At 39.8% G+C, this 22,089-nt stretch overlaps 1 protein-coding gene and 1 long non-coding RNA gene across 2 annotated transcripts; both read left to right on the top strand.

Moving 5' to 3' along the window:
• The first annotated feature begins 2,607 nt into the window (after positions 1-2,607).
• LOC146625333 (E3 SUMO-protein ligase ZBED1-like) lies at positions 2,608-3,502 on the top strand. Its single transcript, XM_085362162.1, has one exon. The coding sequence runs from the start codon at positions 2,621-2,623 to the stop codon at positions 3,500-3,502; it is 882 nt and encodes a 293-aa protein (XP_085218288.1). The 5' UTR covers positions 2,608-2,620.
• A 3,363-nt stretch (positions 3,503-6,865) lies between these two features.
• LOC146625332 (uncharacterized) lies at positions 6,866-9,954 on the top strand. The gene is made up of 3 exons (XR_014906495.1): positions 6,866-6,956; positions 7,636-7,741; positions 9,424-9,954. It is a non-coding gene; the product is annotated as an uncharacterized LOC146625332 (long non-coding RNA).
• The last annotated feature ends 12,135 nt before the right edge of the window (positions 9,955-22,089 follow it).

Here is a 22,089-nt window from a genome sequence, read left to right as displayed (position 1 = left end):
AATGAAGCTTCAAGAAGCTTTGCGCTGGGGTGAACCAATTGGATGAAAAGCTTCAGTGCTTCATGGGGCTTCATCTGCCCATCACTACCAAGAGGTTAACTTAAATAGCAGTTTATTCACTGGGATGACTCATCAGAGAAATAAAAATTACTCAAACACAACCAAAAAATGATGAACACTGGAACCTAAAACAAGAGAACCCACACAAACAGAACCAAGATCTAAGCGCATGAACAATTTTCAAGCACAGGGAGGAAGTGACCATCAACAACCCAACACAGAGCAGGGAAAACACAGGGCTTAAATACACACTGGGATAACGAGGGCATGAGACACAGAAGGGGAGGACAGCTGGGAGTAATCTGACATGACGAGAGCAAGGGAAGCAAAACTCAACACATGACATATGTCTGTGAAGGTTCTCAGTCATCCAGGTCATCGTAGTCTAAGGAGCTTGGAAAGAAAAGTATCTGGACTTCTTTAAGTTGCTTGAAGACGTTTCACCTCTCATCCGAGAAGCTTCTTCAGTTCTAAGGTCAAATGGCGGAGAGTCACAGATTTAAGTCCCAGATTACTCCAAAATACTGACTTAACAATGTGGTGTATGCTGTACAGTGCAGCGAGGAATGCCCAGACCTCTACATTGGAGAGACCAAACAGCCACTTCACAAGCGCATGGCACAACACAGAAGAGCCACCTCCACAGGACAAGACTCAGCAGTCCATCTGCATCTTAAGGATAAAGGACACTCTTTCGAGGATGCCAATGTTCACATTTTGGACAGAGAGGACAGATGCTTTGAAAGAGGAGTGAAAGAAGCCATCTATGTCCACTGTGAGCGACCATCTTTGAACAGAACGGGTGGTTTACAACACCAACTGTCTGCCATCTATAATCCAGTTTTGAGATCCCTTCCCAGACGCCTTAATGCCCACTCACATCCTGGGCCATCTGACCTCAGGAAATCACATGATAGGGAGGGGCCAGGTTTCAAAATGAGCTCACACAAAACCCTGGCTGATTGTGACCCACAACCGTTTTCACACCTTGGCTCATGTGATTAGGTAGAGGATCATCAGGGGGTCCTTTTGTCCCTTTTTGGGGGGAAACTCCCACTGGGACTAAATCTGGGACTCTGGACGCTTTTCTTTCCAAGCTCCTTAGAGTATTTGGTATGAAAGAAAACAAAACAAATTGAGTCTCATTCTTTGTGAACTAAAACTAGAGATTTAAAGGCATTTTAGTAAACAATAAATACTAAGACAAAATGTGTCACTGTGTTATATTCATTAGCTTAATGCAGGCTGCCACTGTGAATAACAATGTGTTGTTTTGCCTGATTTCATAACGGTTACACTGACTCACTGCTCTAGGAGTATTTACTGCAAGTCCAGAAATCATAGCTGCCTCATCTTCCTACACCTTTGTGGGGCGCTCTAGCTACGTCCCAGTGTGTGTTGGTTTGTGTGTGTCTGTGCGTCACTAGTGGCCAGGCGTGTGTGAGAGTGAATAGCCTGTGTGTGTGCATGGCTGGGCCTGGGCCCTGTGGGACATGGTCATGGAGCAGGTGTTCTTGGGTGCCGTGGGCAGGCCTGTACAAAAGGGTTTTCAGCCACTAGTGGAGTCAGCTGCCCCTGACCTCTGGTTCTCCAGGATTCTCACCCTTCAGCTGTGGGATCCCAATCTGGAGCGTCCTCCTTCTCCTGCTGGGATGGACGCACGGATGTCACTGAGATTTGTGGCCTCAGGTCTTTGTTACTCGTAGAGGTGCTGGACAGGCCGGTTCTTCTGCATCCATCTCTGGATGCCTCTGGCTCCTGGGGGCTCTCTCTCTCTCTCTCTCTCTCTCTAACACACACTGCAATATGACTGCTGATTTATGTATCTGTGGATTTTTCTTACATGTGCAGTGGCTGTCGATACATTGTGTATTTATATTTGTAAAATGTAGTTGTAAAAATGTAATCAGGAGACGTAGTGAGACATGGACTGTGACAACACGAGTTTGACGCAGGGGTCGAGGGGACACGAGAGAGAGAGGGAGAGACAAGATTAGCTGGGGAAATATACATGGATACACATGACAGACATGGAATGAAACAGGGAGGATAATGTAAGGACGAAACAGGCAGACGAGACACAAAGACATAACAGGGACGCACAAAGGCGAGGGAGACTTAAACCCAGAGGACACAACAAACACACGCTGAAGACACGATGCTACAAACATAGTGGGGAGACACAGACATGAGAGTAACCTAAACAGATAAAACTAAACAGGGAAACAGAGAACACAACCATAGAACTAACTGAAGGTTAAAGTCTCTACTAGGGATGTAAGAAAATATCGATACAACGAAATATCGCGATATTTCGCTCAATGATACTGAATCAATATTTAAAATCACTGTTATCGATTTTTTTTTAAATTGAAAAATGACATGCATTTACTGTTTATTTCTTTTGTATGTTGGAATTCAAACTCCGGCCACTGGTTTGCAGTTTTCACCGCCTTTACTATGACGTAAAAACGAGGTCTCGCGATAACTGTAGAAGCGTCTAGTTTCCCAAAAGAACGAAGTAGAACAGTCAGTGGACGTGTGTGATGCTAGCTAACTGATGACTGAAGAGGAGAGGATACAGCCGGCCCCCGCAGCTTTCAAAGCTGATGTGTGGACTTATTTTGGATTTAGGACAAAAGAAGGCAGTAAAGACTATGACAAGAGCTATGCAGTCTGTAAAATCTGCACCGCCAGAGTCAAATATTCCGGTAACACAACAAATTTACGAACACACGTGTCTAGACACCATAGCGACGTAGCGTCAAATGCTAATTTTAAAACGAAACGAGGTGATCCCTCTCAACGGACAATTGAAGAAGTTAACTTTTCGAAACTACCAGCAACTTCAACTCGTGCAACAAAAATAACGCAGTCAGTACTTGTTTTTATTTGCAAAGACATGCGCCCTCTGAGTGTTGTGGAGAATAAAGGATTTCGTAATATGATTAAAACGCTGGAGCCCCGTTACACCGTTCCTTCTCGACAACACATCACGGACATCGCTCTGCCAAAGTTGTACCAAGAAGTCAAAGCGACAGTGCTGGACTCTCTCAACTCGGCTGAGACAGTTGCTCTGACATGCGACGCTTGGACTTCGAGAGCCACTGAATCGTACGTAACTGTTACAGCACATCACATAACGGACCAGTGGAACCTTCAGTCTCATGTACTACAAACCCGAGCCATGCATGACAGTCACACAGGTGAGCACATTGCAGCGTTACTAACTGACGCTGTGGCTGAATGGGGATTGAACGCAAAGGACCTTGTTGTTGTTACCGATAATGCACCAAACATGGCTCTCGCGGCTAGACTTGCCTCAGCTATCCAAAGTAGCAAGGAGTTTCCTATGCATTCCTGGAACAAGTGTCTCTGCAGAGAGAGTTTTCTCCTCTGCAGGAGACATAGTAAATGCACAGAGAAGTGTCCTGAGAGCTGACCATGTCGATCAGCTTGTATTCCTGCACAAAAATCTGGAAATTGAAAAATAAACACTGAGAAAACACTACACATGTAAAATCTCTGATATGAGAATGTTTGACATTTTGGTTGAGTCTCATAAGCACTTATTTAGATGAGTAAATTCCTTTTTTCAGGTTGTACTAAAAGTGTTCCATTGATGGACACTGCAGAGCTGTACTTTATTTTATTAACACTTAATTGTAATAGCACTTTACATTTTTTGTTAATGTTTACTTGGATGGATTCTTCAAGCAATTTCATTTTTGATTTATATTTGTTTATGTTAAGGTCACATAAAAAGTGCTTTGTTTTGATGCTCCATAGAGCAGTTTTTGGATAAGTATTTTACAATCATAGTACTTAGAAAGACTTCAGTGTTACATGTTTACTTTTTTCATGTTAAAAAATACTTGATATTTCAGTAAAGTAGTTTTTGTTTGTTTATTTGACATGACTTCTAATAAGGCAGATGTTAATTTCTCCATTCATTTTGAACTTAGAGTGTTTTTGTTTCAGATGTTTCATGTGAAGCATTAAACAGTTTGGACTGTTTACTTGAGTTTTCCTAATTAAATTTAGTCCTACTAAACACAAATATCGTCTGGCTTTTAGTATTGCAATATATCGTATCGTCTACCCTGTATTATGATACATATTGTATCGCCAGATTCTTGCCAATACACACCCCTAGTCTCTACTATACAAACCAGAACATAATACAAACGGGCATAAAACTCAAAATACCGGCCCGTGACAAAAACGAGCTTTCTTCATTTCTTTCATTTGTAACTGATGGTGAGTAGTATTTCTAGTACATTAAAGCACATCCACAGTGTTTCGTACGTCTCTTTATTTTTTTAATTTTTTATTCCAATTTGAATTGATATTACAGCACTAGTGTTTATAAAAAACAATGGAAAAACATGAGATGAAACGCAAATTCACATTTGAAGTGTGTATCTGGATTAACTTTTTTATTGCTGTATAATAATCGACACCGACGTTTGCGAATGGTGGTAGATTTTCCCTTTCTGGGTCCTTGTCCATTAGGTTCCTCTTGTGTCTCAATCCTCTGTGTCCCTCTTTGTGTGACCGTTTTTATACGTTTGTGAGTTTGTGTGTGCGTGTGTGATTGTTGTTGTTTGCTTGACAAAGGCAAAGTGTGCTTTGCAATATTACACACAGTAAAGCAGCCCAGAGTTCAAAGTTCACAGTTTGTATTTCTTCATAAAAGTTCAAAATAAAATATTTACTACACATTTCAGCCGGTGTCAGTCTCTGTTTCACTCTCTAACTGTGGCTTAAGTACATAAAACATTCAAGAATCTGATAGATTAATAATATCAGACAGAATGTGTTCCCAGCACTCGATATCTCCCATTTGTGGTCTACTTCTCCTAGTTTTACATATCAACTGACATTATTGTCTACATCACCAGCACTATAGAAGTGAGTGGGCTATTATACCATAGTGCATGTTAAGGTAAATACTGCACAAAAAGTAAGTAGCATCTTGTATGAGATGATTAGGGTAAGCAGTAATGTGTATGTGAGCCTAAAGAAAAGGAATTTAAATACACCAGTACCAGCTTCAGATCATATTGTATATTATATGTTTCTACTTCTTATAATATGTCATCTGTCATGTTTATATGCAGTGACAATTGTACATGTGGAGTTGTGCTCATATTTGGTTTTTACATTAAGTGTATCATTTGTAAAATGTTGATATTTCTTTCTTTTATTATTGTCTTGTTTGTTTGCACGTGCTTGTAAATACAGCAAATATTTACAACCTTTGTTTTTTGAAGAATGTTTATGTTTGTGGCGATGAAGCTATCTGGCAACATGACACAGCCCTTTGAACCTCATCTTCATGCCCATCATGTGGCTATGGTACAGGATTTAGGTTTAATGTGATGCATATGCAGGTTACAGCCGGGGAATGGCAGTAAGTTGTGGAGTGATTTGGCATGTTTGACTACTGTTACTCCAAATTCTCTCACATATAACAGGAAAAACCCCTCTTACCCAGTGTCATGGAGTTTCACAGGTACACAGAGGGAAGGTTATTTTTAAAATGTATTCCATTACAGAATACAGAATACATGCCCCAAAATGTATTCTGTAACGTATTCCGTTACATTACTCAATGACAGTAACGTATTCTGAATACTTTGGATTACTTAATATATTATCATGCTTTTTACAACAACGTAAATGTACTATTGCTGTGTGATTTATTACTGAAGGTCCGCGACTCCGAACTGTAGTAAAGGGACCTCTGACTAATACGGCGGGGTCCCTGTCGGCTCGTAGCCGAAAAATAGCTTTACTTTGTTGTGTGGGTCAACTTTTCTTGTAAGAGACAGAGAGAGGCGTTGAAAGACTGCTCCAACGGAACTTGTTGTTTTCGGAGGAAAACACGAACACGGTGTACAGTTGCGTCTTAATAGCTTACTTACAACTGGGCTCGTCAGGCACTCTTCTTGGCTGCAGTGGTTATTATTATATTTACATGCTTCCAGCTCCCGTTTTTCCTCGACGACAACTCGTACCTTTCCACTCCCCTTTTTCTCCCTCCTCGCGCTCACAGACCCATAACGTGTATGGCAGTCCATTCTCCCTGCAACACGGACTACACTGCCCATGATGCTACATTCTTTAGAGCTATGCTTGTAGCATTCTGCCTGTTAGCTTAGCACAACAACAACAACGAAAAGGCGCTCTCTCACCCAGGAAACACACAGTCGCAGAGAGCGAGAGAGCGTCGCCCTGTAACCATGGCAACCGTAACCCTGCCGCCTGGAACAACAGAACGTAGGTGTCAAACAAAACCCAAACAGTCCTGACCTGCGACAAAATGAAACAGGAAAGTACCGCAGTGTAATCCATTTATTTCAACAAAGTAACTGTATTCTGAATACCACCTTTTTAAACAGTAACTGTAACGGAATACAGTTACTCATATTTTGTATTTTAAATACGTAACGGCGGTACATGTATTCCGTTACTCCCCAACACTGCACAGAGGCACTAAGTTATATCAAAGAAGCCAATTTGTTTGCAGCAATGCTGCAAAGAACATCTTAAAAATACAAAATTCTTCATTGATTTGAGCTGTGGGGTTTGCTACACTTGGCAGAAAATTAAAGAGTAAACAGTGAAAGCCACAAACCCAAGTCACGAGATCCTTGAATTCCATTTTTAATCTAAACAGAAACTTCCAAGGGTCTGTGGACAATGGATGACCACCCAGTCCAGCAGGTGGTGATAATGTACCTTAAAGCGTTAACCGCCAAAGAATCCAAAAAGAAGAAGAAGACGAGGAACACGACGACGACGACGAAGAAGAAGAAGCCACAGAGTTCCCGTTTCATTGCTGTTTGTTTCTCAGTTTTTCCCTCTCCCATCTAAAAGTAAGTGCCAAGGTAAGTTTGATCTGAGTTCAGTCAGTCTTGAGCTTTATGAAGTTTTCTGAATGAAGTTTTCTGCTCCTCTCTGTGAGAGCGGGCGGGAGAAGACCGTTAAAGGCGAGGCTCTAGAGTGTAGCAAAACAGCTGGGTATGTGTATAAGTGTGCAAAACAATAGATTAGAAGTGAGCCACGAGTATAGTATGGTCACGCTTTGTGAATTGTTTTTGTCACTACTGATCACGCGCTCAACACACACTCTACACGTGCTTGCATCGCACACGCGCACTCTCAAGTATCAGTATTGTACAATTCAGCTGGACTGGCCATCGGACATACCGAGCATTTCTTTGTTTATCGCCCACTTTGCCCCAGAAAGAGGAAAACAGCGTATGTTGGCGGAAAAGTGCTATAATGAAATCCATTTATTTATATTAAAACACAGCTGCCTTAATCTTATTGGCGCAAAGTTGTGTCTGCCCACTGGGCATCTGATTCTAATAACAGGCCTCAGTCTCTCCTGGTACTGCTGTGCCATACTGCTAAATTTGGTATTGGTGCTTAAACCTTTTGTGTTTGTTTCAAACAAGTTGCCCTCTTGGGGAAGCTAAAGTTTGTGCTGTCAGATGACCATATGAGACACTTTGACTCTTCAGTGCAGTGTGGAGCCTAACAAAGATCTGTTTTGTGTCCCAGCTGATCAGCAGGAGGAGAAGAGTCTGACGGAGCAGCAGAGGAACATTTTCAGCCATCTGGACTCAGCTGAGTCACTACAGAGGAAACAATGAGCTCAACACAGAAGGTGACAGATACTAGTGATAACTAATACTCCATTAAAAGCTGAAGTACTGATATATATTTTACGCAAAACTTATTGATCCTTGTGCTATATTAATGTAATGTAATGTTTTAATAATGTAATAATACAATGCCTACACTGTAGAGGGTGACATTGCCTCTAAACAGGAACATGAGCAGGGAAGAGGTTAAAGTGGGATTGAGCAGGTGGGAACCCTAAAATCAGCTGTAGTGGCTCAGCGTGGGGAAAAGAATCACAGCTCACAATAATTTCTGTTGAGAGCTCCAGTAGATTTTCTTAAAGTACAGGCTGTGATCAGCTGACCTGCTGCTCTCTGTGGATGTACACAACTGAATTCAACCAGATGTCAGCAGATGTTTCATGAGCTGTCCTGGCTGATTTCCATCCTCTACACTGACAGTACACTGTCTTTATATTAGACACTATACTGTTGGTATGAAGGTGGAACTCAGTGAATGAATGTCAGCATCATGAGCTTCAGTTTAAATGAATCTCTGCTACACTTGATGTAATCTAACTGTGACATGAGCACCACAGTCACTGTGCACCAGTCACACACTGTTCTTTACTTTAAATCCATCACAGTTCAGCAAACGAACCTGTTTATCCTGCACTAACCTGCAGAGGATCTACATGCAGTTTTTAAATAACACAGTTAGTCTGCCTCAGATTGTTTTGCAGCATCTTTCAGTATATGAAAAAACATAATGTCACATGTACAGACATGTATATTAATCAAATCCCACTGAGCAGTCCTTCCCTTTAAATCTGACCTCTCCTCTTCCTCTCCTGTCCTGTGTGTCAACCTTGTTCTCATTCGACAGCGTAACATACCGGCGATTTGTCACATCCTGAGGCGTTCCTCAGGCACGCGAAAGTTAACCTTCTGCGTTCCTATGATACGCACCGGGTTGTGGATGGAAAGCAATAGATTGGTGCTGCCGGCGGTAATACACGTTCCAGCTCTGACCATAACCTGATCCCTAACATAAGCACCACCTTAATCATGTTAGATAGTGTTTTCCATAACGATTACATTAAACGTACATGTGTAGATTCATTCCAAACAGTATAGGGACGTGTTGGGTGGCGGAAAGCGTAACATACTGAAGATTTGTCATCTAGCACAAGCATCAACAACCTTTAACACCCAAAGAGCCATTTGGACCCAGTTTCTAAGGAAAAGAAAACACTGGGAGCCGTAAATACTTCTTAACATCTAAAATGGAGCTAACACTGTGTATATTGTTTTTTTTTACCTTTATGCTTTGTATAAACAACTATAGTGTGTTGCTTATGAAATCCATGAAGGGCTAAAGAGAAAATGTAATTTTATTTATGTAATGAATACATTTTCAACTCTTAAAAAATAATAACAAAAAAGAAAGACAACCAGTTGAAGGTCTCTTTTAAATGAATTAAAAAGCTAAACTTTAATTTATCATGTAGCAAACAAAAACTGTTGTGAGCTGTCATCCTTAAATCGCCTTTGGGCTTTCGGAGTATAGGGGAGCCTTGACCTGAATTTAGAAAATAATTGGAAAACAGCACTATGCTCCTAAAAAATTAAAAATAAATATTTGCAAAATATTTTTTTATTATAATAATATAATATTTATATAATAATGATAATATTTATTTTAACTGGTTAATGTGTGTCGCAGGTGTGGCCCAAAGTGCCGCTGCAGGAGAGGCACACACACCTGAGCGGCATCCGGAATCACGCCTCGCCGACTTAAGTCTGTTGTTTGTACGTGTCGGGCTGTGAGCTGGAAAGCTACAGCCGGCTGTGTGTGTGAGAAAAGTGGTCAATAAAGAGATGCTGAAGAGCAAGCTAATGCAAACATCGTCGGCTCTGCCGTGATATGTTTACAATGGGACTTCTGCGGTAAGCTGTCGTCTGTGAGGCGTGAGTGGTGTTCGTTTTTAACATAATTCATGGTGGAGAATAGCTGCTCACTTACGGATGTGGATCCGAAGACTGACATTCCACAAATCAGGCGTCCTGATAGGCCACTCTCGTCAGAGGTAAATGCAAATGAATCTGCCCAGGCATCATTAAATGTTGTATTGTCTTCAGATATCTTTCTTTTCTTACATTTCTCCATACTTGGCCTACCTAGGGCTGAAAGTCTCGATGAATGCACGTTGTTTCAGTGGGTATACCGGCTTCCACAAGTGTGACTCTTATTTTGAGCAACGAAAAATAATAAAATATGACTTTATTTTTATATTTCAAGATCACAATAATCTTCTAGTCTTCTTGTGTTAGTTGTTTTTTAGAACTAACACAAATACACTTCAGTTAAATACTTATAATTTATTTCTCCAAACCACGCAGAGCCACAGTATAAAGACTAAAGAGCCACAGGTTGCCGACCTCTGACCTAGCATAAAATGTTACACTTTGGGAATGTGTTGGTGTGTCTTAGCTAACTTCAGTCAGAGACAGAGAAAGATCTTTTCTCTTCCTGTGATATACAGCAGCTGGACTTTTAGCTAGCAACACACTGTGAGACAAACTGCACAAAAACAGTTTGTGTGTTTGCTGATGTTTGTTGAGCTGATGGAAACGCTGCATTTGAAATTACCTGCCACTTAAAAAATTATTACTCCATTTATGCTCGCTTGTCTTCTGTATTGCTAGCTAGATGCTGAAGCACCGCGGCCATTGTTGACAAAAACACAACAATGGCCCACTTTAACAGTCCCTGACTATGACACACAGTTTTTCCTTTTTTATCTCATTTTAATGTGTCATACCCTGGTGATTAGTACACGATCATAATTGCCTTTGTAAAATTATGATATTATTTTATGCCATGTTATACCCCTAATTAAAGATTGTGAATTATTATGTAGTTTTAGTTTGCATTATTCTCCTGAATTAGAAGAAGCTGATAACTATTGCATTAGTTAAACTGATTTGCATTACATTAAATTGCTGACTTGTTGTGAATGAATGATATTGTTTTATGATGCATTATATTGCTGAGTTATAAGAAATACTGTTCGCAGAAGGTTATTGTCTAATTTGTCTGAGTAGAAGAGAACAGAGTGTGCTGGAGTTTTCTGCCCCATTTCAGCAGGAGCAGATAAACAGGGAGCCAAGGTCGTAGCTCAGGCGCTGTGTGAGAGAGAGCATGTGAATGTTTAGGCTTTTTATGATAAGGTGGAGGCACCAGAGGCTATAAAAGTTTGAGCAATGCTCCACCATTTTGAGATTTTGAGGCTGTCTGCATCAGTGTCCATCTCCCACGTGTGTGATCATTAAATCATCGTTTGACTCAACCCGGCCGGACCAGTGTTGTTATTGTGGTTTTTTCTCTTGTCTCCATCCCCAATATTTTGAACCTTAACAGCTTTCATGTGTTACTGTTTAGGCTCAGGTTGGTTTGATGTTTGATGCCTGCAGCCAAATAACTCCCCTCAAATGGCTATACAAAAAATCAATACATTTCAATTTAGCTACCATTCTGATTAATTTACATGTTGAAAGCGAGTGGGAAGAAGTAAACACTTATTTAATCCCACCCCTTTGCCATAAATTATCAGTTAATATTTAGTCTGCTTCCTTAGTGATATAATTTGTAATAAAAATAGCAATTTCTGATATACTGTTTACTATAATATCACATCATGATTTTTTGTTTTTGTAAATGGAGACATTCACTTAATTTCAATATTTTCCTTTTCTTTATAGTTCGAGAAGATCATATTTTTATAACTGTTTTTGAACTGTTTTGGACATGGCTTTAATTCCATATTCAGACTGTTCCACAGTTTCACTCCATGAACAGAAACACAAAAGCTTTCTCTTGCAGTACGTACCGTCCCTGTTTTGAAGTTACAAAACCCCTTAAATTATAGCTTCCTTCTTTCAAAAAAAAACATACTCTGAATATTACCTTTATATTTTTTGCTTTGAATAGAATTTGTACTGTTTGGAATTTCACTAGATTGTCAATTTTCAATATTTCAGACTGCAAAAATAGTGAGTTTGTATGTTCCCTATAACCTGCATTGTGGGTGATTCAAATTGCTTTTTTTTTTTCCTTTTTGCTTTTTTTTTGCTTTTTTGAAGAATAAAAAGTGAATGTAGTGTCGTTTTATAGTTGTTGCCCCAGACCTCTGCACAATAGCTTAAGTATGGTGAAACCAGTGAACAGTATAGAATATGAAGTGATGTTCTGTCGAATACCTGCTTTGGCTTGTTTACTATTGCAATGCTTAGTGATACTTTAGAATGAATATATCTTACATGAGCACGCCAGTTAAGATTTTCATCTATTATTACCCTGCAAGAAGGTCCTGAGTTCAATTCCACCATCAGGCCGGGGTCTTTCTGTGTGGAATTTGCATGTTCTCCATGTGGGGGGGTTCCTCCAGGTACTCCGGCTTCCCCCATGCAGCTTGTGGGGATAGGTTAATCCAAATTGCCCATAGTGAATATGCGAGGGAATGTAAGAGCGAATGGTTGTCTGTCCCTGTGTGTTGGTCCTGCGACAGACTGCGACCCTACAAAACGATAAGCGGAAGCGAATAGATGGATGGATTTCATAAGCAACACACTTTAGTTGCTCTGTGGATTCTTTTAAAAAGCAGTTAAAAACTTTTCTGTTCAAACAAGCCTTTTGTTGATAGACGTATTTACATTATTTACATTATTTACATTTATTTTGTGACTGCCTGTCTGTGAAAAAGGCTTAATATATAAACTTTACTTACTTACTTTAGTTGTTCACACAAAGCATAAAGATAAAAAAAAACAAAAAAAAAACAACATACACAGTGCTATCTTCATTTTAGATGTCAAAAAGTATTTGCGGCTCCCAGTGGGTTTTTTTGCGTGGAAACCGGGTCCAAGTGGGTCTTTGGGTGTTAAAAGTTGCTGACCCCAGGTGTAGGGAGTAAAAGTTTAAAAGAAACCCTGAGGCTACAATCAGACTGACATTCCTTTACTGAAGCAGGCTGGTAACTGTTACTTTTGATTTATTATCATTGAAGAAAAAAAGAAAAAAAAAAAAAAAAAAATATATATATATATATATATATATATATATATATATATATATATATATATATATATATATAAATAAAAACACCCAGCACGCCCCTGCGGGCGGTTTATCCTTCAAGCTCGGGTCCTCTACCAGAGGCCTGGGAGCTTGAGGGTCCTGCGCAGTATCTTAGCTGTTCCCAGGACTGCGCTCTTCTGGACAGAGATCTCCGATGTTATTCCCGGGATCTGCTGGAGCCACTCGCCTAGCTTGGGAGTCACCGCACCTAGTGCTCCGATTACCACGGGGACCACCGTTACCTTCACCCTCCACATCCTCTCGAGCTCTTCTCTGAGCCCTTGGTATTTCTCCAGCTTCTCGTGTTCCTTCTTCCTGATATTGCTGTCATTCGGAACCGCTACATCGATCACTACGGCCGTCTTCTTCTGTTTGTCTACCACCACTATGTCCGGTTGGTTAGCCACCACCATTTTGTCCGTCTGTATCTGGAAGTCCCACAGGATCTTAGCTCGGTCATTCTCCACCACCCTTGGGGGCATCTCCCATTTTGACCTCGGGACTTCTAGGTTATACTCGGCACAGATGTTCCTGTACACTATGCCGGCCACTTGGTTATGGCGTTCCATGTATGCCTTGCCTGCTAGCATCTATATATATATATATATATATATATATATATATATATATATATATATATATATATATATATATATATTATATTTTTATTTTTTTTTTTTTTATTTTAAATACGTGTGTGTGTGTGTGTATGTATACATATGTATATATATATACACACACATACACAAATGCCTTGGAGCAAATGTTGGCCAATTTCCTCTGGAAAATCCTTTTGGTTAAACTGTCAGCAAGCAATTTGTATTTGCACTGTTAAAAATTTATATATCTTTAATACACATAAAACCAGCTGCTTGTTTAAGTGAAATTACATTGATGGGATTTTTAATAAAGTTGTGGAGTTGTAAAGTATTTTGTCTTGCGTCAATTATATCGTCAGTTATATTGTTATCACAAATTTTCAAATGTATATCGTGATAAATATTTTTGGTCATATCGCCCTGCTCTACTTTCATGTGTTACTGTTTAGGCTCAAATGTGTTTGATGTTTGGTGCCTTTTCCTTAATGTAAAAAAACCCTCAGGTTACAATCAGACATTTTTCTTCACTGAACCAAGCTGGTCATTTTACCAGCTCAGCTCTAAATCATGTTACAGATGACATATGGTATAAACATCTAGATGATGGGAAAGTGGTATTCTTGGACATGATTGTTGGGCTTCATTTCTGTACTGAACAGTCATTTTAAGTTTAGCTGGTAAATAACAATTAGCTAATGTTGTTCATGAGACTAAAGTCATCTCACTTTGGTAACGTAACTATAATATGGCCAATAATATAGTTATTGTATTAATCACTTCACTCAAAGACAAGTATCTTTGACAGTGTATATATAGATGTATCATATATAAGAGACAAATATTGTTCCTTTAATTTGTTGGCATTACTAAATTTGGCTCAATGCTTACATATATGTGTAAAAAGCAAATGTACGAGCTGTGATAACTGTTTCTGATAGAATGAAGAGTAGACTGATATATGAAATATTCCTTTATTGGGTGAGAAAATCAGACCATGTCATAACTGCTTTAAGTCATACAGAATAGATATCAGAGCCTTAAACAGGCTGACTTCTGTTAAATGGGTCAAACTGGGCAGAAAGTATCCAAACACATAACATCCTTATAGAATATGATGCAACACTATAGATCAACTTACCTCAGAATATATAAAGCATATAAACAATTACAGCAATATGATGCAACAAACACAGCAGTGCTACTAATGCAAAATACTCAAAGCTTCATAGAACTGAAACAAACATTTATTTTTAGCTCCATTCTGCTGCTGATACATACTTTATGTTTCTGGATATTAAACTTGTTTCTGCCTTTCATAGTGTGTAACTTGAAGGCCCTGAGTACTTTCTCCCACACTGAAAACACTGGAATGATACAATTATTTGAACATTACCTAATAAGACTGATTGAGAACAGACAATTAGTTATTTTAAACTAGAGCTGGGCGATAGAACGATAACGATATGTATCGCGATATAACTTTTTCTCGATAGAAAAATTAAACTATCGCGATAGACCTCGCTGCTCTTGTCCTCTTAAAAAAAGGAAAAAAAGAAGAAAAAAAAGAACAGCCAATCCAAATTAAGCAGCGCAGAGCCGAACCAATCACAGCCGCAGCGTCACGTCACGTGACTTGTTACGTACAGCACAAGTGCCAAGCCGCACATGTGTATTTGTTTGGGAAGCAGCCAGCCACCGTACCGCCCGGGTAATGGAGGAAATGAGTGTGCAGACTAGAGAAAAAACAACCGAGAGCGTGACTGAAGATTACCGAAGAGAAAACAGATGATGTTTCCAATGCCGGAGAGATTGTCGAACGGAAAAGCCATAGAAGTTCCGTAGTGTGAAGGTATTTCGGCTATTTCAAGTCTGACAAAAACAGAGTAGCGTTCACTGTAAATTGTACTGAAAGCAAGTCTGGAAATACAATAAACCAGTGCATGCTCAGTCTCTGACTGGAAGCGCTAATTTGTCATTCGGCTTTTGTCAGACTAAAGTAACTGTTAAAACTGTTTGAAAAGCTAAGCTATACAACAAGGAGAGATTGAGAATTTCCTTTTAGTTCTCAGTTTATTTGATATTGACAAAAGTTAGTCAATTTTGTCTGTTCTTCTGTAAAACAAACTAAGATTTATTTTAAGAATTAATATTTTGTTTCTAAGTGGAATTGACAATTTAGTAGTCTGTTTTGTTTGTTCTATTTTGAAACTTAAACTCTTTAGCGGCTGCCTTTTGTGTAGTTTGCAATATTTGCCTTTATTTATCTGAAAAAGTCTCATGTTCCTTAAGTACATCTACCCTGTTGAACTTATTATGGGAAATAAATATATAAAATAAAAACAAGCTGCTGATTATTTCACATTTTACTTGTGAGCAACGGCACATTTAAATCTTACAAATATAGTTATTTGGCTTATATCGTGATAGATATCGTTATCGCCTGAAATGAAAAAAACATATCGTGATATGAAAAAAATCATTTTGAGCAGCCTTTGAATTGGGACAGCCTCGCTGTTACCGTGACGTAATCGGCCTTATAATGCGGCCTTTAAGGCTGCAGACCCTGAATTGGGATACAGCCTATGTCAGGCTGATTGGGTTAGAATGGCAGACCTGACATGTTAAAAGGAGGGTGGTGCTTGAAATCATTGTTCTTCCATTGTAAACCATGGTGACCTGTAAAGAAACGCGTGCAGCTATCATTGCGTTGCATAAAAATGGCTTCACAGGCAAGAATATTGTGGCTACTAAGATTGCATCTAAATCAACAATTTATTGGATCATCAAGAACTTCAAGGAAAGAGGTTCAATTCTTGATAAGAAGGCTTCAGCACATCCAAGAAAGTCCAGCAAGCACCAGGATCGTCTCCTAAAGAGGGCTCAGCTGCAGGATTGGAGTGCAGAGCGTGCTCAGGAATGGCAGCAGGCAGGTGTGAGCGCATCTGCACGCACAGTGAGGCGAAGACTCTTGGAAGACAGCCTGGTGTCAAGAGGGGCAGCAAGAAGCCCCTTCTCTCCCCAAAAAAACATCAGGGGCAGATTGATCTCCCACAGAAAGTATGGTGAATGGACTGCTGAGGACTGGGGCAAAGTCATATTCTCCACTGAAGCCTCTTTTCAATTGTTTGGGGCATCTGGAAAAAGTCTTGTCTGGAGAAGAAAAGGTGAGCGCTACCATCAGTCCTGTGTCAGGCCAACAGCAAAGCATTCTGAGACCATTCATGTGTGGGGTTGCTTCTCATCCAAGGGAGTGGGCTCACTCACAATTTTGCCCAAAAACACAGCCATGAATAAAGAATGGTACCAAAACCGCCTCCAACAGCAACTTCTTCCAACAACAGTTTGGTAAACAACAATTCCTACATAAGACACACAGGATTATAAGGGGCACCGTCGATTTTCAGAAAAATGAAAGGATTGATTTTAAGTGTGCCGTATTTTCCAAAAAACACGGTAATAACGACGGCCTGCTAGCATGCTCTACCACAAATAGTGCTTTGTTGTGTATCTGATGTACGAAAGCTAAACCAGTTCCACACCACTGAAGTTGAAGCATTTTTACAAACCAATTCTGGTTCATCTGTTTCATTCAACGATCCGCTTTCACCCTTCTCATTCTCCGTCGCCGCCATGCTTTTTCCTCCATGTGTGTGTGAAAACAAAGGCACTGCGCATGCGCGTTTTACCCATATTCTATTGTAATATTTCATTTTCTCATCGTTGCCCAACATTATACCGGTATTGCTGTGAACGGTATGATATAGCCCAGCCCTACATGAAAGGCACCCTGATCGTACACTAATCACACATTAAAATGATCAAAAGAGGCAAAACTGTGTGCCAGAGTCTCGGGTCAGCGTTTGTTTTCATGTCACAGCACCAGAACGATTGCAGGTGCTCATAAGTAGTTACCATAAATCACCACCTTTCATGGTCTCAGCACATCGACGCTGGTATTAAGAAAATGGGACAAGGCATAGCTATGGCTATGAAATGCTCTTTCTGTATCACTTCTTCAGTTATGAAAGATGTCATTAATGCACTAGTAATGTCTCATCTGGAGTATTGTTCAATCATTTGGTCAGCAGCTAATAAGACAGATCTACACAGACTTCAGTTAGTCCAGAATAAGGCGTCCAGATTAGTGTTAAGATGTTCATACTATAATAATATTGATAAAATGCATAATCAACTTTCTTGGCTTCCTGTACAGGCTAAAATATTCTATGGCTTACTTGTAGTTATAAAGAAAGCAATTCTGTTAAACACACCACATTTATTTCTGCTCAGCTGCAGTATCCAGATGAAATACATAATCATATTACACAGTTTTCAACAAACTGCAAATTAGTAAATGCTCGAGTTAAAAGTAACTTTTTGTAAAACTGTTATATTTAGAGCAACTTTTAAGTGGAATAAATTGCCTTATAAAATTAGAGAATTATTCAAACTATTCAAAACTTCAATGAACACGTAAAAGCCGATTTACAGAACTTTTAGTTGTTGTAAATATTGTAAGAGATTATTTGTTTTTGGAATTTGTGCAATGTGTCTCAATGTTATTGATATTATTATTATTATTGATTGCTTATATTTTAACAATTGTGAAACCTCACTGTGGATGTAAGAGCCAAATTATGTGGATATTTTTTATTTTTTTTAATAAATTTTATTTTCAGTCACAGCAGAATATTAACAACAAAACATTGAACATACAGTAGTTTGCTGTTCAGTATTTACAATACCCCAAAAGATAACAGAAATAGAGAAGGAAAACAAACAAACCAACCAAAGAAACCCCTACAAAACAACAAAAAACAAACAAACAACAACAAACAAATATAAAAATAAAATGTATAAGGGACATTCAGTGTACAGTTAACTATGATAGTGGTATAGAGATATGGCATCCGGTCATGATAGGGTGGTCATTTTAAATGTTTCCATGTACATCAGGAATGGCTGCCATGCCTTAAGAAATTTGGTGGTTGAACCTGCCAGTGTATATCTCATCTTTTCTAAATGTAAAAACCTCATGAGCTCTGCAAGCCACTGTTCATGTGTGGGAGGAGCTTCCTGCTTCCATTTTAAAAGTATAAGGCGCCTTGCGATAAGTGAAGCAAAGGCAATAGAATTCGAATAGTGTTTTGGCAAAGTGATGTCTTGAGGTATCACCCCAAAGATAGCTGTTAGAGCAGAAGGATCATATTTAACGTTATACATCTCTGACAGAGTGTTAAATATAGACACCCAATAGTTATGAAGATTGGGGCATGTCCAAAAGGTATGAAGGAGCGAACCTGTTTCTGCTTTACATCTGTTACACAGAGGGTCAGCTCCTGGATAGAACTTTGCTAACTTTTCCTTGGAGATATGTAATCGGTGTAGGACCTTGAATTGCAGGAGCCCATGCCTGGCACATATCGAAGAAGAGTGTACCCTCCGGAGAAAAGATTGCCAGAGTTCATCTGTTATAGTCATCCCAAGGTCTTTCTCCCACTGTGCTTTAAGGATGAAGAGAGAAGGAGATTGAAGATCTGATAATATAGCATAGATTTCTTTAATCGCCCCTCTCTTATGAACGTTTATATTGATAATTTTATCCAAAGAAGTTTCCTCAGGTAGTTCCGGAAATGAAGGAAATCGACTCTTTACAAAGTGACGAATTTGTAGATAACGAAAAAAATGTTGCCGAGGAACATTAAACTGCTTCAGGAGCTGCGTGAATGAGGCAAAAATCCCATCTACAAAAAGGTCTTTGATATTTCTAAGGCCATTACTTTCCCATATTTTAAAGGCAGAATCGATCATGGAGGGTGGGAACATATGATTAGAGCAGATAGGTGCTTTAATTGACATTAAGTGTAACCCCAACCTTTTCCTACATTGCACCCAGATTCTGAGCGAGTCATACAACAAAGGGTTACATTTATAGGTGTAGAGTTCTAATGGGAGAGCTGAACTCAACAAAGCTGATAGGCAAATTTTGCCACAACTGGATGACTCAATTTGGAGCCAAGCTGGAGTCTCTGTAGTAACATTACTCATCCAGTACAGCATATTACGAATATTTGCTGCCCAATTATAAGACTGAAAGTTTGGCAAGGCTAATCTTTATTTATTTTATTTATTTATTTATTTATTGTCATTGTCAAGAACAATGAAATTGCGTTTGGGGCTTCCATACAACCCAAAAAAAAGAAGAAAATAATAAATACCCCTTAAAACCCAAGTGTACATATTTAACCCAGTGTGACTCCAATGCAATAAGACAATCCTTAGCAATAATGTTCGTAGAAATTCAGACAAAGACCTGAGAAACATGACAAAATACAACAATGCAACCCATTCAATATTATTGTACTGTGAGATATGATATCAGATATGATAGTTATCTATTTAAGAAAGAGGGGGGGGGGGGCAGGAGGGGGAAGAGAATAAAGATATGATGCACCAATGCAGACCAGTTCATTGCTATTAAGAAGTTGGATATGGTTATTGTCCGTGAGAGCGGGGCAGAGAGTTCAGGAGCCTCACAGCCTGTGGATACAGGCTGTTGGCCAGTCTGGATGTTCTGGCCTGTATAGACCTGTACCTTCTCCCTGAGGGCAGCAGATGGAAAAGGTGGCACGCAGGGTGATGTTGGTCCCGCAGGATACTGTGCACCCTCCTCAGACAGCGAGTGGGGAAGATATTACTGATCTCTGGCAGACTTGTTCCAATAATTCTGCCAGCTTCTTTCACCACCCGCTGGAGTGCTTGCTGATCGGCCTTGGTGCAGCTGGGGAACCACACTAGAAATCCATACGTCAGAACGCTGCTGATGGCACAGTTGTAGAAGTTCAACATCAGAGATCTGGGAATGTGTGCGCTCCGCAGTCTCCTCAGGTAGTAGAGGCGCTGTTGGGCCTTCCGTACAACTGAGGTGATATGGTTGCCCCAGGACAGGTCCTCGGTCACAGTTACCCCCAAGAATTTAAAACTGCTCACCCTCTCCACCGCCTCACTGCCAATGAAGAGAGGCAGATGGTTGTTATGGCCCCTCTTCCGGAAATCTACAATGATCTCCTTGGTCTTTTTGGTGTTTAAGACCAAGTTATTGTCGTGGCACCATGACTCTAGTTGTTGCACCTCTGTCCTATAGTTTGTCTCATCATTGTTGGATATAAGTCCGAGCACTGTAGTGTCATCTGCAAACTTAACAATGAGATTGGACGCGCAGGAGGAAATACAGTCATGGGTGCAGAGAGTGTATAGCAGAGGGCTCAGAACACACCCCTGAGGGGCACCGGTGTTGACCACAAGGGTGGAAGAGGTGTTCTTACCCACTCTGACACTCTGTCTACGGTTAGTGAGGAAGTCCACAATCCAGTTGCACAGAGAGGAGTTAAGTCCCAGTTGGTGGAGTTTGGGACGGAGTTTGTATGGCCGGATGGTATTAAAAGCCGAGCTGTAGTCTACAAAGAGGAGCCGTGCATAGGTGTTCCTGTGTTCCAAGTGCTTCAGTAATGTGTGCAGCACCCATTGGCCTAGTCCTCTGCATGAAATCTTTACGAATTCGTGGACTTTTGCCATTCCAAATAAATGCAGAGATATGCTTATTCAGTGTTATAAAATACTTATTGGGTAAGTAGCATGGGATACATTGAAATAAATAAAGGAACTTGGGTAGTATGTTCATTTTGATAGAATTGATGCGACCAATTAATGACAGTGGTAAATTGTTCCATCTCTGAAGATCTGTCTCAGTATTCTTAAGCAGCGGGACAAAGTTTCTTTCATATAGACCTTTGTATGAGTGGGTAACCTTAACCCCCAGATAGGTCACATACCTTGATTTAACGTTAAATTGAAAATCTGAAAACGAAATCTTCCTGGCTATAGAGTTGACACAGAGAAGTTCACTTTTATGCAGGTTCAACTTGTAACCTGAAATATTACCAAAACATTCAAAAATGGCAAGAGCACGGGGAAGAGAGCATAAAGACTCTGACATATACAGCAGTAGGTCGTCAGCATATAAGGATATTTTGTGCTCCTGGTCACCTCTGAAGATGCCCTTAATGCAACTGTCAGCTCGCAGTTTAATCGCCAGTGGTTCAATTGATAATGCAAAAAGAAGAGGGGATAAGGGACAACCTTGTCTTGTACCACGGAGAAGTGGGAAATAAGAAGAGAATAACGAATTTGTTCTAACACGTGCCATAGGTGAGGAGTAAAGTAACTGAATCCATGAAATGAAATTAGGGCCAAATCCAAATTTATGTAGAGTACAAAACAGATAATCCCACTCCACCCGGTCAAATACCTTCTCAGCATCGAGTAATAAGGCAATTTCAGGGGTTGTAGTTGACTTTGTGTGTAATATGTTTAAAAACCTGCAATTATGTGGATATTTTGAATCCACTTAATTGTATAATATTTTATGTGATTGTATTTGTATTGTATCTCTGTCACTGCAGGACCAACATGGAGCGAGAAGTCAGCGCTCTCAGGAGGCCGACAAACCTCACAGAAGAAAGAGAGAGAAAACATACACCTGTGACGAGTGTGGGAAGGATTTTGCTAGGAAGAATGAACTAAAACGTCATCTGGTCATCCACAGTGGAGTTAAAGCATACAGCTGTGATCAGTGTGGCAGAGCTTTTACTCG

The sequence above is a fragment of the Diplotaxodon limnothrissa genome, linkage group LG9 (assembly GCF_057381915.1).
Source record: "Diplotaxodon limnothrissa isolate DT_005_m linkage group LG9, D_limnothrissa_male_GT1.1, whole genome shotgun sequence".
NCBI classification, from domain to species: domain Eukaryota; kingdom Metazoa; phylum Chordata; class Actinopteri; order Cichliformes; family Cichlidae; genus Diplotaxodon; species Diplotaxodon limnothrissa.
This window is presented reverse-complemented; position numbering and strand designations above follow the sequence as displayed.